At 35.7% G+C, this 14788-nt stretch overlaps 1 protein-coding gene across 34 annotated transcripts in view; it reads left to right on the forward strand.

Annotated features, from left to right (window-relative positions):
- MAP4K3 (mitogen-activated protein kinase kinase kinase kinase 3) overlaps positions 1-14788 on the forward strand; it is a 179354-nt gene that overhangs the window by 119528 nt on the left and 45038 nt on the right. For 19 of the 34 annotated variants that reach the window (XR_014051552.1, XR_014051550.1, XR_014051551.1 and 16 more), the window contains 3 exons: positions 2610-2668; positions 3954-4016; positions 14240-14298. Coding sequence is in view for 28 of the 34 variants with exons in the window: in XM_081483181.1 (XP_081339307.1) it covers positions 2610-2668; positions 3954-4016; positions 14240-14298 (181 nt within the window). In the remaining 6 variants the exon portion in view is untranslated. Of the gene's footprint in view, positions 1-1110; positions 1147-2609; positions 2669-3953; positions 4017-14239; positions 14299-14788 lie in introns of all 34 variants that reach the window. The other 15 variants (XR_014051553.1, XR_014051555.1, XM_081483190.1 and 12 more) reach the window with 3 other exon arrangements.

The raw sequence follows: 14788 nt of genomic DNA on the forward strand, positions 1-14788 counted from the left end.
TGTTGGTGGGAATGCAAACTAGTACAGCTACTATGGAGAAGAGTGTGGAGATTCCTTAAAAACTGGAAATAGAACTGCCATACGACCCAGCAATCAGGTTTTTAATTGGAGGCTAATTACTTTACAATATTGTGGTGGTTTTTGCAATACATTCACATGAATCAGCCATGGGTGTAGATGTGTTCCTCATCCTGAACCCCCCTCCCACCTCCCTCCACATCCCATCCCTCAGGGTCATCCCAGTGCACCAACCCTGAGCACTCTGTCCCATGCATCAAACCTGGACTGACAATCTATTTCACATATGATAAACAAAATTCTGATTCTCTTTCAACCAGAATTGAAAGAGACATGTGTACCCCAGTGTTCATCGCCACACTGTTTACAATAGCCAGGACATGGAAGCAACCTAGATGTCCATCGACAGACGGATGGATAAGAAAGCTGTTGTACATATACACAATGGAATATTACTCAGCCATTAAAAAGAACACATTTGAATCAGTTCTAATGAGGTGGATGACACTGGAGCCTATTATACAGAGTGAAATAAGTCAGAAAGAAAAACACCAGTACAGTGTATTAATGCATATATATGGAATTTAGAAAGATGGTAATGATGACCCTATATGCAAGACAGCAAAAGAGACATAGATGTAAAGAAGAGACTTTTGGACTCTGTGAGAGAAGATGAGGGTGGGATGATTTGAGAGAATAGCATTGAAACGTGTATTATCATATGTAAAACAGATCGCCAGTCCAGGTTCAATGCATGACACAGGGTCCTCAGGGCTGGTGCACTGGGATGACCCTGAGGGATGGGATGTGGAGTGAGGTGGGAGGGGGATTCAGGATGCGGAACACATCTACACCCATGGCTGATTCATGTGAATGTATGGCAAAAACCACCACAATATTGTAAAGTAATTAGCCTCCAATTAAAATAAATAAATAAATTTAAAAAAAAAAGCATCACTCTGCCCCTGTGCTCAGTAATTATGCAGTCCACTGAAAACAGGCATTTCACATGTGATGATAACAAGGCAGATAATGCATGAAACTGTCCTCGTGTAACTTTATTAGAGATGTAATTTTGCTATTTGGTGACAGGTGTAGGTGAGAGTTGTTCAGTAGGCCTCTGTCAAGGTGAGATACATATATATGTATGTGTATATATATGTGTATGTATGTATAACATGTTTTAATATCTTACTAAAAACTATTTTGTAATCTTTGATGTGTGATCATATGTGAACAGGCATGAGGAGCCCATTATTGAAGAGCCTGCTTATCTCCCAAGAGCCAGAATTTGACATCTAGTTCATAACAGCGATAAAGCATATACATACTTCACATACAACTGTGTATTTTGTAGGGCTGTTTCTTTACTTGTGCTTCCTATTGCTAAATATTCAAATCTCATGATCTCCTTTCATTGTTATTAACATTCACAGTAATCATACATACTAAGCTAAAATCAAAACAGTTATAAAATGACTGTGCTTTGAAATCTCACTCATTTCCCTGCCGTGATTGAGAATTGTTGTTTTGGCTGAAGCTCTTACTAGTTGAGCTGTAATACTCTGTGACTCTCAGTTTTGCTTCTTTTCATGTTTTACATTTGTGCCCCTGCTTTTATCTCAGTGGTCTTGAATGCTGTACCAGGTTATAAAAGCAGATAATGACAATGAGATACAGAAATTAAAGATAAAGGTAGTGAAACATTCATTAAATTAGAATAGCAGGGGGAAAGGTGAATGTAGTATAGTCAGTTTATGTAGGCTCTAATATTTAGGTTATATTTTCGCTGTAGAAGTGTGCTCGTTATTTATTGTTGTTTAACAAATTACCCCCAAAATGTAGCAACTTAAAGCAATAAACATTTTTTATCTCACATATATTCAGGGATCCAGGACAGCTTGGCTGGGTGGTTCTAGCTCAGGGTCTGTCATGAAGCTACAGTCAGAGTGTCAGCAGGGGCTGTGGTTTCCCAAAGGCTTGACTAGGGTGGCGGATTTGCTTCCAGGGTTACTCACATATTGTTAGTCCGAGACTTCAGTTCCTTGCAGTGTAGCCTCTCCAGAGTGCTGCTCAACGTGACTTCCTCCAGAGCCAAGTGATCCAGTAGAGAGAGCACCCGGGACAGAAGCCTTATCTCAGAAGCTGTATGCTACCACTGTGCCATCTTCCTCTCATCACATAGGCCACCCCAGGATGTAGGAAGGGACTACACAGGTTTATGAAGGTCAGGAGGCAGGACTCATCAGAGACCACCTTGCAGGCTGGCTTTCAGAAATACTCTGCCTGAATTGCTGTCTGTCTATAAAGTCCTAAGTTAAGATTGTCTGTATTTAATGCTGGGTCACAATGAAGTAGCAAGTTAGATCCTGACATAATTTTGCTAATCATCTTTGGGTTATTAGATTAAGCTTTAACAGCTTAGACTTTCTTAGGTTTCTTCCAGCTAACACATTGTTTATTTAAATCTTTGGATGTTAATCAATCTGTAGGAGATGGTGAAATTAAATGTGTTTTGCTATGGAGTAACTTTTTAAATTATTATTAAGAATGTTGAAACAGATCACAGCTTTACTTTTTATCTTTTTTAGTTGGCCAAGTAAAATTTGATCCACCCTTAAGGAAGGAGACAGAACCACATCATGAACTTGTAAGTAGTGTAATCTTGGACTCTTAACACTGAAAATAAATGTTTTAATTAGTCTTTGTGATTTGTTGGCACTGACTACAAAAGCTAGTTATTAAAATTTTCTAAGCCTTTGGGGAAATAAAAAGGTAAGTAATTCTAAAATTCAAAATAAATAAATCTGTGTTGCTGAGATTAAATATTTTCAAAATTACTTTAGGAGAAACTTAGTTTTATACCATTCTTTGATTAAATGTTTTTAATGATTTTTTTTCTTTTTTCATTTTTGCTTTGTAGTTTTTGAGGGGCTTTTTGCAAATATATTTATTAGGATAAATGCCACAGTCTTAAACTAGAATTTTGGACCAGTGATAGTATTAATACCTCTTCTCATTAAATTTATGGGCAACTTTTTAAGAGTGTCAGCCACTTTTCTAAACATCAAGGCAGAATCCAATCTCCTTGGAGTAACTGAAATTCAGGAGAGACTAGGTGTACATAGTAGATTAAGTTTATCATTTATTTAAAGATTGCTAAAATGTTCTTTTCATGATTCTTTTTTGTTAATTTTTTATATACTGCTTTCCAGATATATGATAAAATATTAAGTGCAATCTTGGAAGCAAAATGCTGTGCAAACATTTGAGATGTTAATAGTCTACAGAGGAATAAAAAATGATACTTAAAAAACAAACAAAATGAATCTTAATGAAATTACTTAACCAAAGTTCCAGACTGTATGTTTCATTTTTTTTTTTTTCCTTTTCCTGCTTAATAATGAGAAGAAAGTAACTTAATGAATGCTCAGAACTGAAGTGGGAACTTTCTTCTTAAATTTAATGCTTATTTTAATCCACTTGACTAACGGCATACAAAGAGAGTCTTTAGCTTTTAATCTAAAGAGTTGCTCTCAGTATACCAGCATGGAAGAAAAATTCTTAACATGTTAAGAATGTTAAAAGAAAAATTCTTAACATGATCATGTCATAGTACTTAAGCTTGACTTTTATGGAGAGGATGGAGAAGGTAAATCATGATGTTTATAAGTTCCAGTTATTTTATGCTTCTCTTTTTAAGTTAGCATTGCATGTATTTAAATTCTGTACTAATTTAGTAACTGTATTATATAGCAAAGTTGTTGCACTGTTGCTTTTTTAGAAGCTGCTTAATTGGATTTGACTTTGCATTTACCTTAATAAAATGATGTTAGCAGGACTTACTTACTTCACTTGTGAAAGTTTCCCTTTGTGAATTTGTGGCTTTTAGTCTGAGTGTAAATAACTTGGGTTTCTTGGTCTCTGCTGAACAGCCCGACAGTGATGATTTTTTGGACAGTTCAGAAGAAATATACTACACTGCAAGATCTAATCTGGTATTTCTCATCTTCTGATTTTCTTTGTCAGCATTGTTTTAGTCTTAATTGTTTTTAGGTTTTTTTTTAATCAACCATTTTGTTCAGTTTTAATGAGTCAATTTAAGCATTGTTTTATAAATTCCTGCCAGTAAGCAACCTACCATATATTAAGGATTACAACAATTTTTTCTACAAGGTAAACATAATTTGCTCAGAGATATTATAATGTTACAATAAAAATTAATTTTTTAATTTTTTATAAAAACGTTTTTTTCCTCACTCATATATGAATTTTTTCTATAGATATTGCATTTCCCTATACACATGCCTAGTGTGAGTAATGTGACTTATTTTAGTGAACTATAAACTCTAAACCATCCATGTATATACATATCCATATATTACAAAAATAAAATATATATAATTTTAAAAAATAATTTACCCCTAATTAACAATGAATCCATCTCAGATGAAATTTTAACTTTGTAATATTATGTAATATCCATTTGGGTTATAAGGACTCCCTGAAGTTTTAAATACTAAGACTATCTTACCATTAGGTAAGAAAAGATGAGAAATTAACCCTAGCAAATATTAAATAAATAGTACTTTTAATAGTTGTTATTAAGTAGTTTTTTCAATTTTTGTAGCTGGCCGGGGCTCCAAGTTGCCTCAGCATTTACTTCTAGATCTACTTTTCTGCCTTTACAATTGAATTTTCCTTCTCTTTCCTTCCTCTCATACCTGTTTTAGTTCTGGTTAGTTTAAATGATTCTTTATAAGACTTCCTAAATTTATGCCCAATAACATTTGTAGAACATAAAAGAGACTTAAGATATAGTTTCCCTTTTAGGAAAGTTGCTGTCTTGGTAGGTGGAAAATACTTGTATATGTAAACTCTTAGCCTTGCAACAAAATGTACAGTGCACTGCCAGAGTTTCTTCGGGTGGTGACTGTTGTTGAGGAGAGTCTAACATATAATAGGTACTATGGAAATCAAAGAAAGAGAAAAGCTTTGGGGTTAATGTGATTCATCTGGTTTGTGGGAGGAACTAAAAGTCTGATTTCAGTATTGTGTAGGAATCATATGTTTTTCAGGAAGAGAATGAACAAATGACTCCTACGTTTCATGGGAATTAACGTGGAAACAGTCATTGACACAGTTTTGAGAGATGGCAGATAAAGAGCTGAAGTTATGGAGTGGTTATACTACTACTGATTGTGAGATTGGCTCAGAAAAGGGTTCATGTCATCAAAGAGGAAATGATAGATGAAACCATGAGCTTGCATGTGTTCCCCAGTCAGGTGTGAAGAAAGTGTGGAAAACTAGTTACCACAGCAGTGGTGCCTGTTTTGCGGTCAAAGGTAGAACCAGCGCTGGAGGTAGGGAAGAAGCAGTTGAAACACTAGAAGAGTCAGTAAATGGCCCAGAGAGGCCAGAAGACATGAGGCTAGAATTAATCATCTGAGGGGACAGGTGAAATGAAACGTCTGAAGACAACACTGCCAGTGATTTGTGGATAGAAAATTTCTTCAAAATTAGGCATATATAGGCCAGAATGACAATGAGTGAAATTTGTTGTAGAAATAAAAGACCATAGACTCAAAAGTTTAAAATGACTATTTTATGTATTTATATTCTCCAAGAAAAAAAACAACAAAACGAGAAACCATTTTTTCTCACCTAGTAACCTGAGTGAGTTATCATGGCTCTGTTCTCCCAAACTACCTCCCACACCCTTTATCTTGTGATAGTTGGGGCAGTTGACAAGGGAGTCTTGTGACAGAGAAGAGCTTTAGAGACATTCAATTTGTGGATAGTTCTGAAAGAAGAGGAATGAATGAAGTATTTGTCAGATCCTACCATTTATAAAAGCAACCTTTAAAAACCCACTTTTATTGATAACAATCCCATTCCCCCATCCCCAGCCCCTAGCAGTTGCCATTCTATTTCCTGTGTCTTTGAGTTTTTCTGTACTCTATGTAAAGTGTATTCTATATTCCATGTGAGTGGAATCATGCATCATTTGTCCTTTTGTTACAAATAATGTAAGTGAAGTGACTGGCTCACTCCACTTAGCATAATGTCGTAACATCTTCAAGATTTATCTGTGTTGTAGCATGTGTCAGAATTTCTTAAGTCTGAATAATATTTCATTGTATGTATAGCCACGTGTTGTTTATCCATTAATCCATCAGTGGACTCTATTGTGAATCATGCTGCTGTGAACCTGGATATACAAAAATCTGTCAAGCTTCTGCTTTTAGTTCTTTGGGCATATAACTGGAAGGGTGATTGCTGGATCATGTGATAATTCTATGCTTGATTTTGGGGGGAATTACCATACTGTTTTCTATAGCAGCTGCATCATTTTACAGTCCCACCAGTGGCACAAGGGTTCCAATTTTCTCCACATTCCCAGTGCTTGTTATTTTCTGAGTGTATGTTTGTCTTATTGAAGTATAGTTGGTTTATAGGACTCCATTAGTTTCTGGTGTGTTGCATAGTGATTCAGGTCTTTTGCAAATATTATATTCCATTATAGGTTGTTATAAGATATCAGGTATAATTCCCTGTGTTATACAGCAAATCCTTTTTTCTTGTCTATCTTATATTTAGTAGTTTGTATAGGTTAATCCCATACTTCTATTTTTCTGTCCTCTTTCTCTCTCCCTTTTGATAACTATAAGTTTATTTTCTGTGTCTGTGAGTCTGTTTCTGTTTTGTAAATAGATTAATTTGTATTATTTTTTAGATTCTGCATAGACTGGGCATAATATTCTATAGGCCAGTCCACGTTGATGCAAATGGCAATATTTCATTCTTTTTTATGACTGAGCATTATTTCATTGTGTGTACATACCACATCTCTTGTTGATGGGCACTTGGGTTGCTTCCATGTCTGGACATTGTAAATAGTGCTGCTGTGAACTTTGAGGTGCCTGTGTTTTTTCACATCAGTGTTTTTGTTTCTTGGTGCGAAGTGTCCATAATTATTTCAATCTCCTACTTTCATAGTTCTTAGCACTGTGAACAGGATTTCAACTCTTAACAAATACTTATTCCTGACCACTAAAAACCTGATGGACCCAAAATGTCTGGCTGTTATCTTAGTAGACATTGGCACCAAGATGACGGCCCTAAATCTTTTGTGACTGAAAAGAAGCATTTACCCTCTTAAAGACCTCACCACCTTACTTGTCATCAGTGATTTCTGGTTGCAAGTATTTTCATCTTATGGTTTTTGTAAATGAATTCAGAATATTATTATTCCTCGATTTTCATTACTATAATAGAAGGTTTTTTAATCAGGCAATCTTAATATGTGAAATATATATGAAATATATGAAAAGAAAAGAACAGAGCTTGATTTTAGCATCGTTAGTAAAAAAAAAAAAAAGTCTTTAAATTTTGAAAGATGCCTGAGTTAAAAAAAAACAAAGAAAAAAACTCAGCAAAATTCGATAATAGTAAGAGTTTTGCCCATAACCATATAAATGGATATATCCCATCTACAAGTGCTGTCTTTATGTTAAAAGAATATATTACACATCTGTTTAGCTACTGCTGATTTTCCTAGTTGTACTAGGCATTTTAGCCCATATACCAGTGAAAAATATATTGAAAGGTAATTATAGTTGACCCTTAAACAACGAAGGGATTAGGGACACCAGCAGTCAAAAGTCCGAGTATAACTGTAAAGTTTGGCGTCCTGTGCTTCTGCATTTTCAGGTTCAGCCAACAGCATATCATGTGGTATTGTATATGTACTTAACTGAAAAAAAGTCAACATATTAAGTGGATGCAACCAGGTGGCGCTAGTGGTAAAGAACATGCCTGCCAATGCAGGAGGTGTAAGAGACTAGATCTGATAGAGTGCCTGATAAACTATGGATGGAGGTTCATGACATTGTACAGGAGACAGGGATCAAGACCATCCCCAAGAAGAAGAAATGTAAAAAAGCAAAATGGCTATCTGAGGAGTCCTTACACACAGCCATGAAAAGAAGAGAAGCAAAAAGCAAAGGAAAAAAGGCAAGATACACCCATTTGAATGCAGAGTGCCAAAGAATAGCAAGGAGAGATAAGAAAGCCTTCCTCAGCGATCAATGCAAAGAAATAGAGGAAACCAATAGAATGGGAAAGACCAGAGATCTCTTCAAGAAAATTAGAGATACCAAGGGAACATTTCATGCAAAGATGGGCTCGATAAAGGACAGAAATGGTATGGACCTAACAGAAGCAGAAGATATTAAGAAGAGGTGGCAAGAATACACAGAACTGTACAAAAAAGATCTTCACGACCCAGATAATCACGATGGTGTGATCACCCACCTAGAGCCAGACATCCTAGAATGTGAAGTCAAGTGGGCCTTAGAAAGCATCACTATGAACAAAGCTAGTGGAGGTGATGGAATTCCAGTTGAGCTATTTCAAATCCTGAAAGATGACGCTGTGAAAGTGCTGCACTCAATATGCCAGCAAATCTGGAAAACTCAGCAATGGCCACAGGACTGGAAAAGGTCAGTTTTCATTCCAATCCCAAAGAAAGGCAATGCCAAAGAATGCTCAAACTACCACACAATAGCACTCATCTCACACTCTAGTAAAGGAATGTTTAAAATTCTCCAAGCCGGGCTTCAGCAATACATGAACCGTGAACTTCCAGATGTCCAAGCTGGTTTTAGAAAAGGCAGAGGAACCAGAGATCAGATTGCCAACATCTTCTGGATCATCGAAACAGCAAGAGAGTTCCAGAAAAACATCTATTTCTGCTTTATTGACTATTGACTTTGACTGTGTGGATCACAATAAACTATGGAAAATTCTGAAAGAGGTGGGAATACCAGACCACCTGACCTGCCTCTTGAGAAACCTGTATGCAGGTCAGGAAACAACAGTTAGAACTGGACATGGAACAACAGACTGGTTCCAAATAGGAAAAGGAGTATGTCAAGGCTGTATGTTGTCACCCTGCTTATTTTACTTATATGCAGAGTACATCATGAGAAACGCTGGGCTGGAGGAAGCCCAAGCTGAAATCAAGATTGTCGGGAGAAATACCAATAACCTCAGATGTGCAGATGACACCACCCTTATGGCAGAAAGTGAAGAAGACCTAAAGAGCCTCTTGATGAAAGTGAGAGAGGAGAGTGAAAAAGTTGGCTTAAAGCACAACATTCAGAAAACTAAGATCATGGCATCCGGTCCCATACTTCATGGCAGATAGATGGGGAAACAGTGGAAACAGTGGCTGACTTTATTTTTCTGGGCTCCAAAAGCACTGTAGATGGTGATTGCAGCCATGAAATTAAAAGACACTTACTCCTTGGAAGGAAAGTTATGACCAACCTAGACAGCATATTAAAAAGCAGAGACATTACTTTGCCAACAAAGGTCCGTCTAGTCAAGGCTATGGTTTTTCCAGTGGTCGTGTATGGATGTGAGAGTTGGATGGTGAAGAAAGCTGAGTGCCGAAGAATTGATGCTTTTGAACTGTGGTGTTGGAGAAGACTCTTGAGAGTCCCTTGGACTGCAAGGAGATCCAACCAGTCCATCCTAAAGGAGATCAGTCCTGAGTGTTCATTGGAAGGACTGATGTTGAAGCTGAAACTCCAATACTTTGGCCACCTGATGCGAAGAGCTGACTCATTGTAAAAGACCCTGATGCTGGGAAAGATTGAGGGCAGGAGGAGAAGGGGACGACAGAGGATGAGATGGCTGGATGACATCATTGACTTGATGGACATGGGTTTGTGGGAACTCTGGGAGTTGGTGATGGACAGGAAAGCTTGGCGTGCTGCGTTTCATTGGGTTGCAAAGAGTTGGACACGACTGAGCAACTGAACTTAACTGAACTGAGACACAATATTAAAAAGCAGAGACGTTACTTTGCTAACAAAGGTCCATCTAGTCAAGGCTATGGTTTTTCCAGTAGTCATGTATGGATGTGAGAGTTGGACTCTAAAGAAAGCTGAGCACTGAAGAATTGATGCTTTTGAACCGTGGTGTTGGAGAAGACTCTTGAGAGTCCCTTGGACTGCAAGGAGATCCAACCAGTCCATCCTAAAGGAGATCAGTCCTGAGTGTTCATTGGAAGGACTGATGTTGAAGCTGAAACTCCAGTACGTTGGCCACCTGATGGGAAGAACTGACTCATTTGAAAAGACCCTGATGTGGGAAAGATTGAAGGCAGGAGGAGAAGGGGACGACAGAGGATGAGATGGTTCGATGACATCACCGACTTAATGGACATGAGTTTGGGTAAACTCCAGGAGTTGGTGATGGACAGGGAGGCCTGACGTGCTGCCGTCCGTGGGGTCGCAAAGAGTGAGACACAACTGAGCAACTGAGCTGAACTGAACAGAAGAGACAGAGGTTTGATGCGTGGCTCGGGAAGATCCCCCGTAGGAGAGCATGGCAACCCACTCCAGGATTCTTGCCTGGAGAATCCCATGGACAGAGGAGCCTGGCAGGCTACAGTCGATAGGGTCACACAGAGTTGGACATGACTGGAGCGACGAGTACGCATGTATACAGTTTAAATCCATTGTTGTTTAAGGGTCAGCTGTATATGTAGAACACTATGTTAATTGCTATGGAGGAACATCAGCAGTAACATAATCATTGCTCTGAAGAACATAGGTCTCCTGCATTGCAGGTGGATTCTTTACCAACTGAGCTATAGGATTACCCCAGAATTAAGTCAGAATTCAATAAAGTCTATAAATAAATTTACTGTGGAAAAGAAACAGATCAGCTTTGTTCATTTTAAATCTGTTAAACTATTGCTTACTATAAAGTTTATGTTGTGGTCACATTTCTTGCCTTTTGTATATGAAGATAGTTTCTAGGGAGGACTCGTTTTATAATTGCATGATGATAGGACATTTGCTGGAAAATCACACCTAACCTGTTTCGAATATACTTCAACAAAATTAAAAAGAGAAAATAATAACCTACAGATATTCATTCCATATTTATTCAGTTTGCGTCCTTTTAAGTCTTCTGCTTTTATTAGTCAGTGTTCCAACCCTACTTGCTTTTCTTTTTAAGAAACAAGAATTATCTAGGGTTCAGTCCCTTTTACTTATGTAAATTGTCTACCACATTAAAAAATATTTCCTAACACTTTACTCATGTACCATATATTCTCATTATTTTGATGAGAAGAAAATTTCTTTTTTCTATTTTCTAGGTTAAAATATATTGCTAAAGTATTTCTTTTGTGTTTTTGTAGCTAACTGTAATAATTCTTTTGACCTCCTGCTGTTTCCTCATCAGTTATAGGTAGACTTTGTAATCTCCCTAAGTTAAAAAAAATAATAATAAGATTTTCTTGGTCATGTATTCTCCTTTTCCAGTGTTCTACATCACATCCTCTGTTTATTTTCAGTTCTTGTAAGGACCTTGTTTTCTTAGAGCCTTTATCCTAGTTCAGAAGTTTTCCCCTATTCATTAAAACACTTAGGAATTTCTGACCCCAAAAGATGTTTTAATTGTGCCTAGGTTGACCATCTTAAGTTTTTTGCTGAATGTTCAGTTTGAATCTGTTCTGGGCTATTGCATGTTTTCAATCTATGTTGTTGGCTTCTTTGTTAAACACTGTCATTCATTAATAAGTTGATGCCTGATTTATGCTACTGAATTTTTTATGTCTATCCAGGCATGTTCAAATATATTCTTATTTAGCTTATAAAGAATGGGCTTATTGTGTTGTCATTTTATAGGGTTAATTTGAGTGTTTTGCCAAAAGTTTTGGTAGCATTTTGCTATTCAGAATAGCTTCCAAGTCCTGTTGGAAAGCTTTTTAGATCAGTCTTTCTTAGACTGCTCTGAAGATACATAAATGACTACTAACTTTGCCCAAGCTTCACTTTTCTTCCTTTCCTTTTTATTTTTTCTCAATTTTCTTATCTGATTTGCTACCTGAATTCCTGCCATTTAATAAGTGCTTGGTAAATAATAGTTGAATTAAATAAGATTAACTGCTTATTAGAAGAACTTAGTGTAGTCTTTTACTTGATGACATGCCTAGCACATTTTTCTCTGACTTTGGATGCTAAAACATAACTTGATTTACAGACAAGGAATTACTAAAGAATGAAACCCTTCTAGTTTTAGCTTTCCTGGTAGGGCTTAATACATGGCACATTTAATCATCAGACTTGGATTTATCAACAAATTCTCCCCAGCCTGAGTGTTATTCTGTACATGGCTCTATATATAGGCTCCATTTTCTATTAAAATATTTCAGTAGTTATTTTAAATTCTTCTCTTACCTTTCTAAATATCTCAGTTGATTTTTTTTAATTTATTGTCATCAAGCTGGTAATTGTCATATAGCAGATGAGCTAGCTATTCTTAGGACCTGTCTATATTTATATAACACAAGCAAGCCATGGCCACTGTGCACGAATGTGTGCTTTTGAAAGCTGTCATTTGATTAAAGGCTTAAGAGATTATATTGGCTAAAGAGGTTGCTGGTCTGGCTTTTAGAAGGGCCCAATTATGTGTAGCTAAAGAAAATAAACTTGAATTCAGTAAGGTATGCATTGATATTAGTATTTTTCTCTTCTAAATAGCAAAGCTTAAAAGTTCCTATGTAACATGACCACTTAAATAGTACAGCATAATAATTGTGTGGTGGTCTAATGATAGTAGTGATTTCATCTTATTAAAATATATCATTACAAATTAAAGAGAACAAGTGTCCTTTTTCATTAGGATTTTATGTGATACCAGTGTGACAGTTCACTAATCTTTTTTGTTTATGATATATTATCTTTTCTGTCATTGGTAAGAACATATATTATGCATGGAAGAACACAGTTATTGAAGAAGACAAAATTTGAGCCTTGTGTAAACCAGGCTTTTGACTTTTGTTTTCATCAGATATTTTTTTGGATAGGTCTTAGAGTATTTAAATGTTAAAATGCTTTTCACTTAAATGTGATGTATTGCTTAGAAGTCTCATATTTCTTGGCTTAATATTTATATGATCTTTGTGTATCTTAACGAGGCTGAAGTTATTAACAGGAAAATAAACAAATGGCATTGAACAAGCATTTATTTAGGGCCTAACTACTGTGTGCCAGGTATGATGCTAGACCCTAGGCTATAGGGAAAAAAGATAGATTTAACAATTTTCCTAAGTTCGAGGCATTTACAGCCTGGCTACTATTTTTATAGACTTACAAATAAATTAATTAAAAGCCAGTGTAAATGCTAAAGGAGACATATGTGTTAAATACTGTGGAGTCATGAAGAAGGTCACACCTATCTTCCTGGACAGTCTTGGAAGGCTGCTCCAAGAAGGTAACTTTTGCATTAAGTCCTCATTGTGCATCTGGCAATATCTTGTAAAATTAGGAAGCACTTTAAGTACACTAATGTATTCTAATGAAAATAACATTCATTTAAAATGTTAAATATTCCCCTCTCAATCATTAAAACAGTGCTTGAAATACCGTGGGAGAAAATGAAACTTTGTTTGTACTTTCCATAGTTGGTGGAAGGCACTTTTTCCTTAAGAAGGCATTTGAGTCAAGCACCCTTATTATTAGTTTCCTTAAATTTCACCTCTTAACTCTACAACTTGCAGCGTTCAGTGGAAATGTTTAAATAGTTGAACTACCTTAATAATAATCACATGAAGTTTTGCTACGTAACTCTTTACAAAAGTATTAAAAGTCCTTAAGTGCAGTTTATAATCTTGTGCAAGTTCACATGTATAATTTACTTTAAAAAAGCACCTTATTTTTTAATCTTTAAAAAATTATTACCTGATTGAGGCAGTAGTAGAAATATGTGAACATAATTACTGCAGATCTTATTTACAAAGTCAAACCAAGATTTTTGTTGCTTGTTCTCTTTTGTACTCGTTTTTGCTTTATTATAGCTTGAGCATAAATACCTTATTTAAGCTTTTTTCTTTCCAAAAACTTATTTTTACAAATATTTATTATAGTGGCAGTGACCATAAATGAAACTTGTATATATTATTCAAACTAGTTGCCAGAAAATTTTTGGTAACTTAAATCATAAAATGTATAAAGCAAGACTGTAAACTTCTGAAATCTTTTATTGTTGGAAGTCCTACCTTGCCTCCTTTTTAAGAACATATAGCAATACAGATTTATTTGAAGTCTGGGGTTTCTCTTTGTAAAAAATATTTATTATAGTATCATGATTTGTGATATACAACTGTTTTGCTAAATATTGTATTTTGTACCATTAGGATCTACAACTAGAATATGGACAAGGACACCAAAGTAGTTACTTTTTAGGTGCAAACAAGTAAGTAAAATTCTTTTAAAATTACATTTAAATTTAAGAACAATTAAGTTGCCTTTAAATATGTTATTTTATTTTAAATATTTACAGTAGTAAATTATACTAGTCTGGTAGATTATATTTTATAATATGTTTTAATCTTTTTTTTTATTACTGCCTTGCCAATCATCTACTCAATAATTGTCATAATGGGGACATTCACCTTTAATTTTTTATGTCAAGCTACTTTGTAGACCTTACCTGTTAGGGAAAGCTAAGTACATTCCAGCTGAAGAGGAATGTATGTTTCAGCAACGTATTTCCTTTATTTGCAGAGTAGACATGTTTATTCCTTACAAAACTTGTTCGGGTGCATCTTCAGATGTGTTGGCCTATGAAAACAGATGGAAATAGTCACACTGTTTAGAAATCTTTGTCTTAACTTTAAAAAAAATAAATAGTTAAAATGAGTCTCAAGTTTTTGAAGTTATCATATATTTTATGCAAGAAGTAA

Source organism: Giraffa tippelskirchi, chromosome 4, assembly GCF_054371585.1.
Source record: "Giraffa tippelskirchi isolate mGirTip1 chromosome 4, T2T-mGirTip1v1.2.pri, whole genome shotgun sequence".
Taxonomy (NCBI): Eukaryota; Metazoa; Chordata; class Mammalia; order Artiodactyla; family Giraffidae; genus Giraffa; species Giraffa tippelskirchi.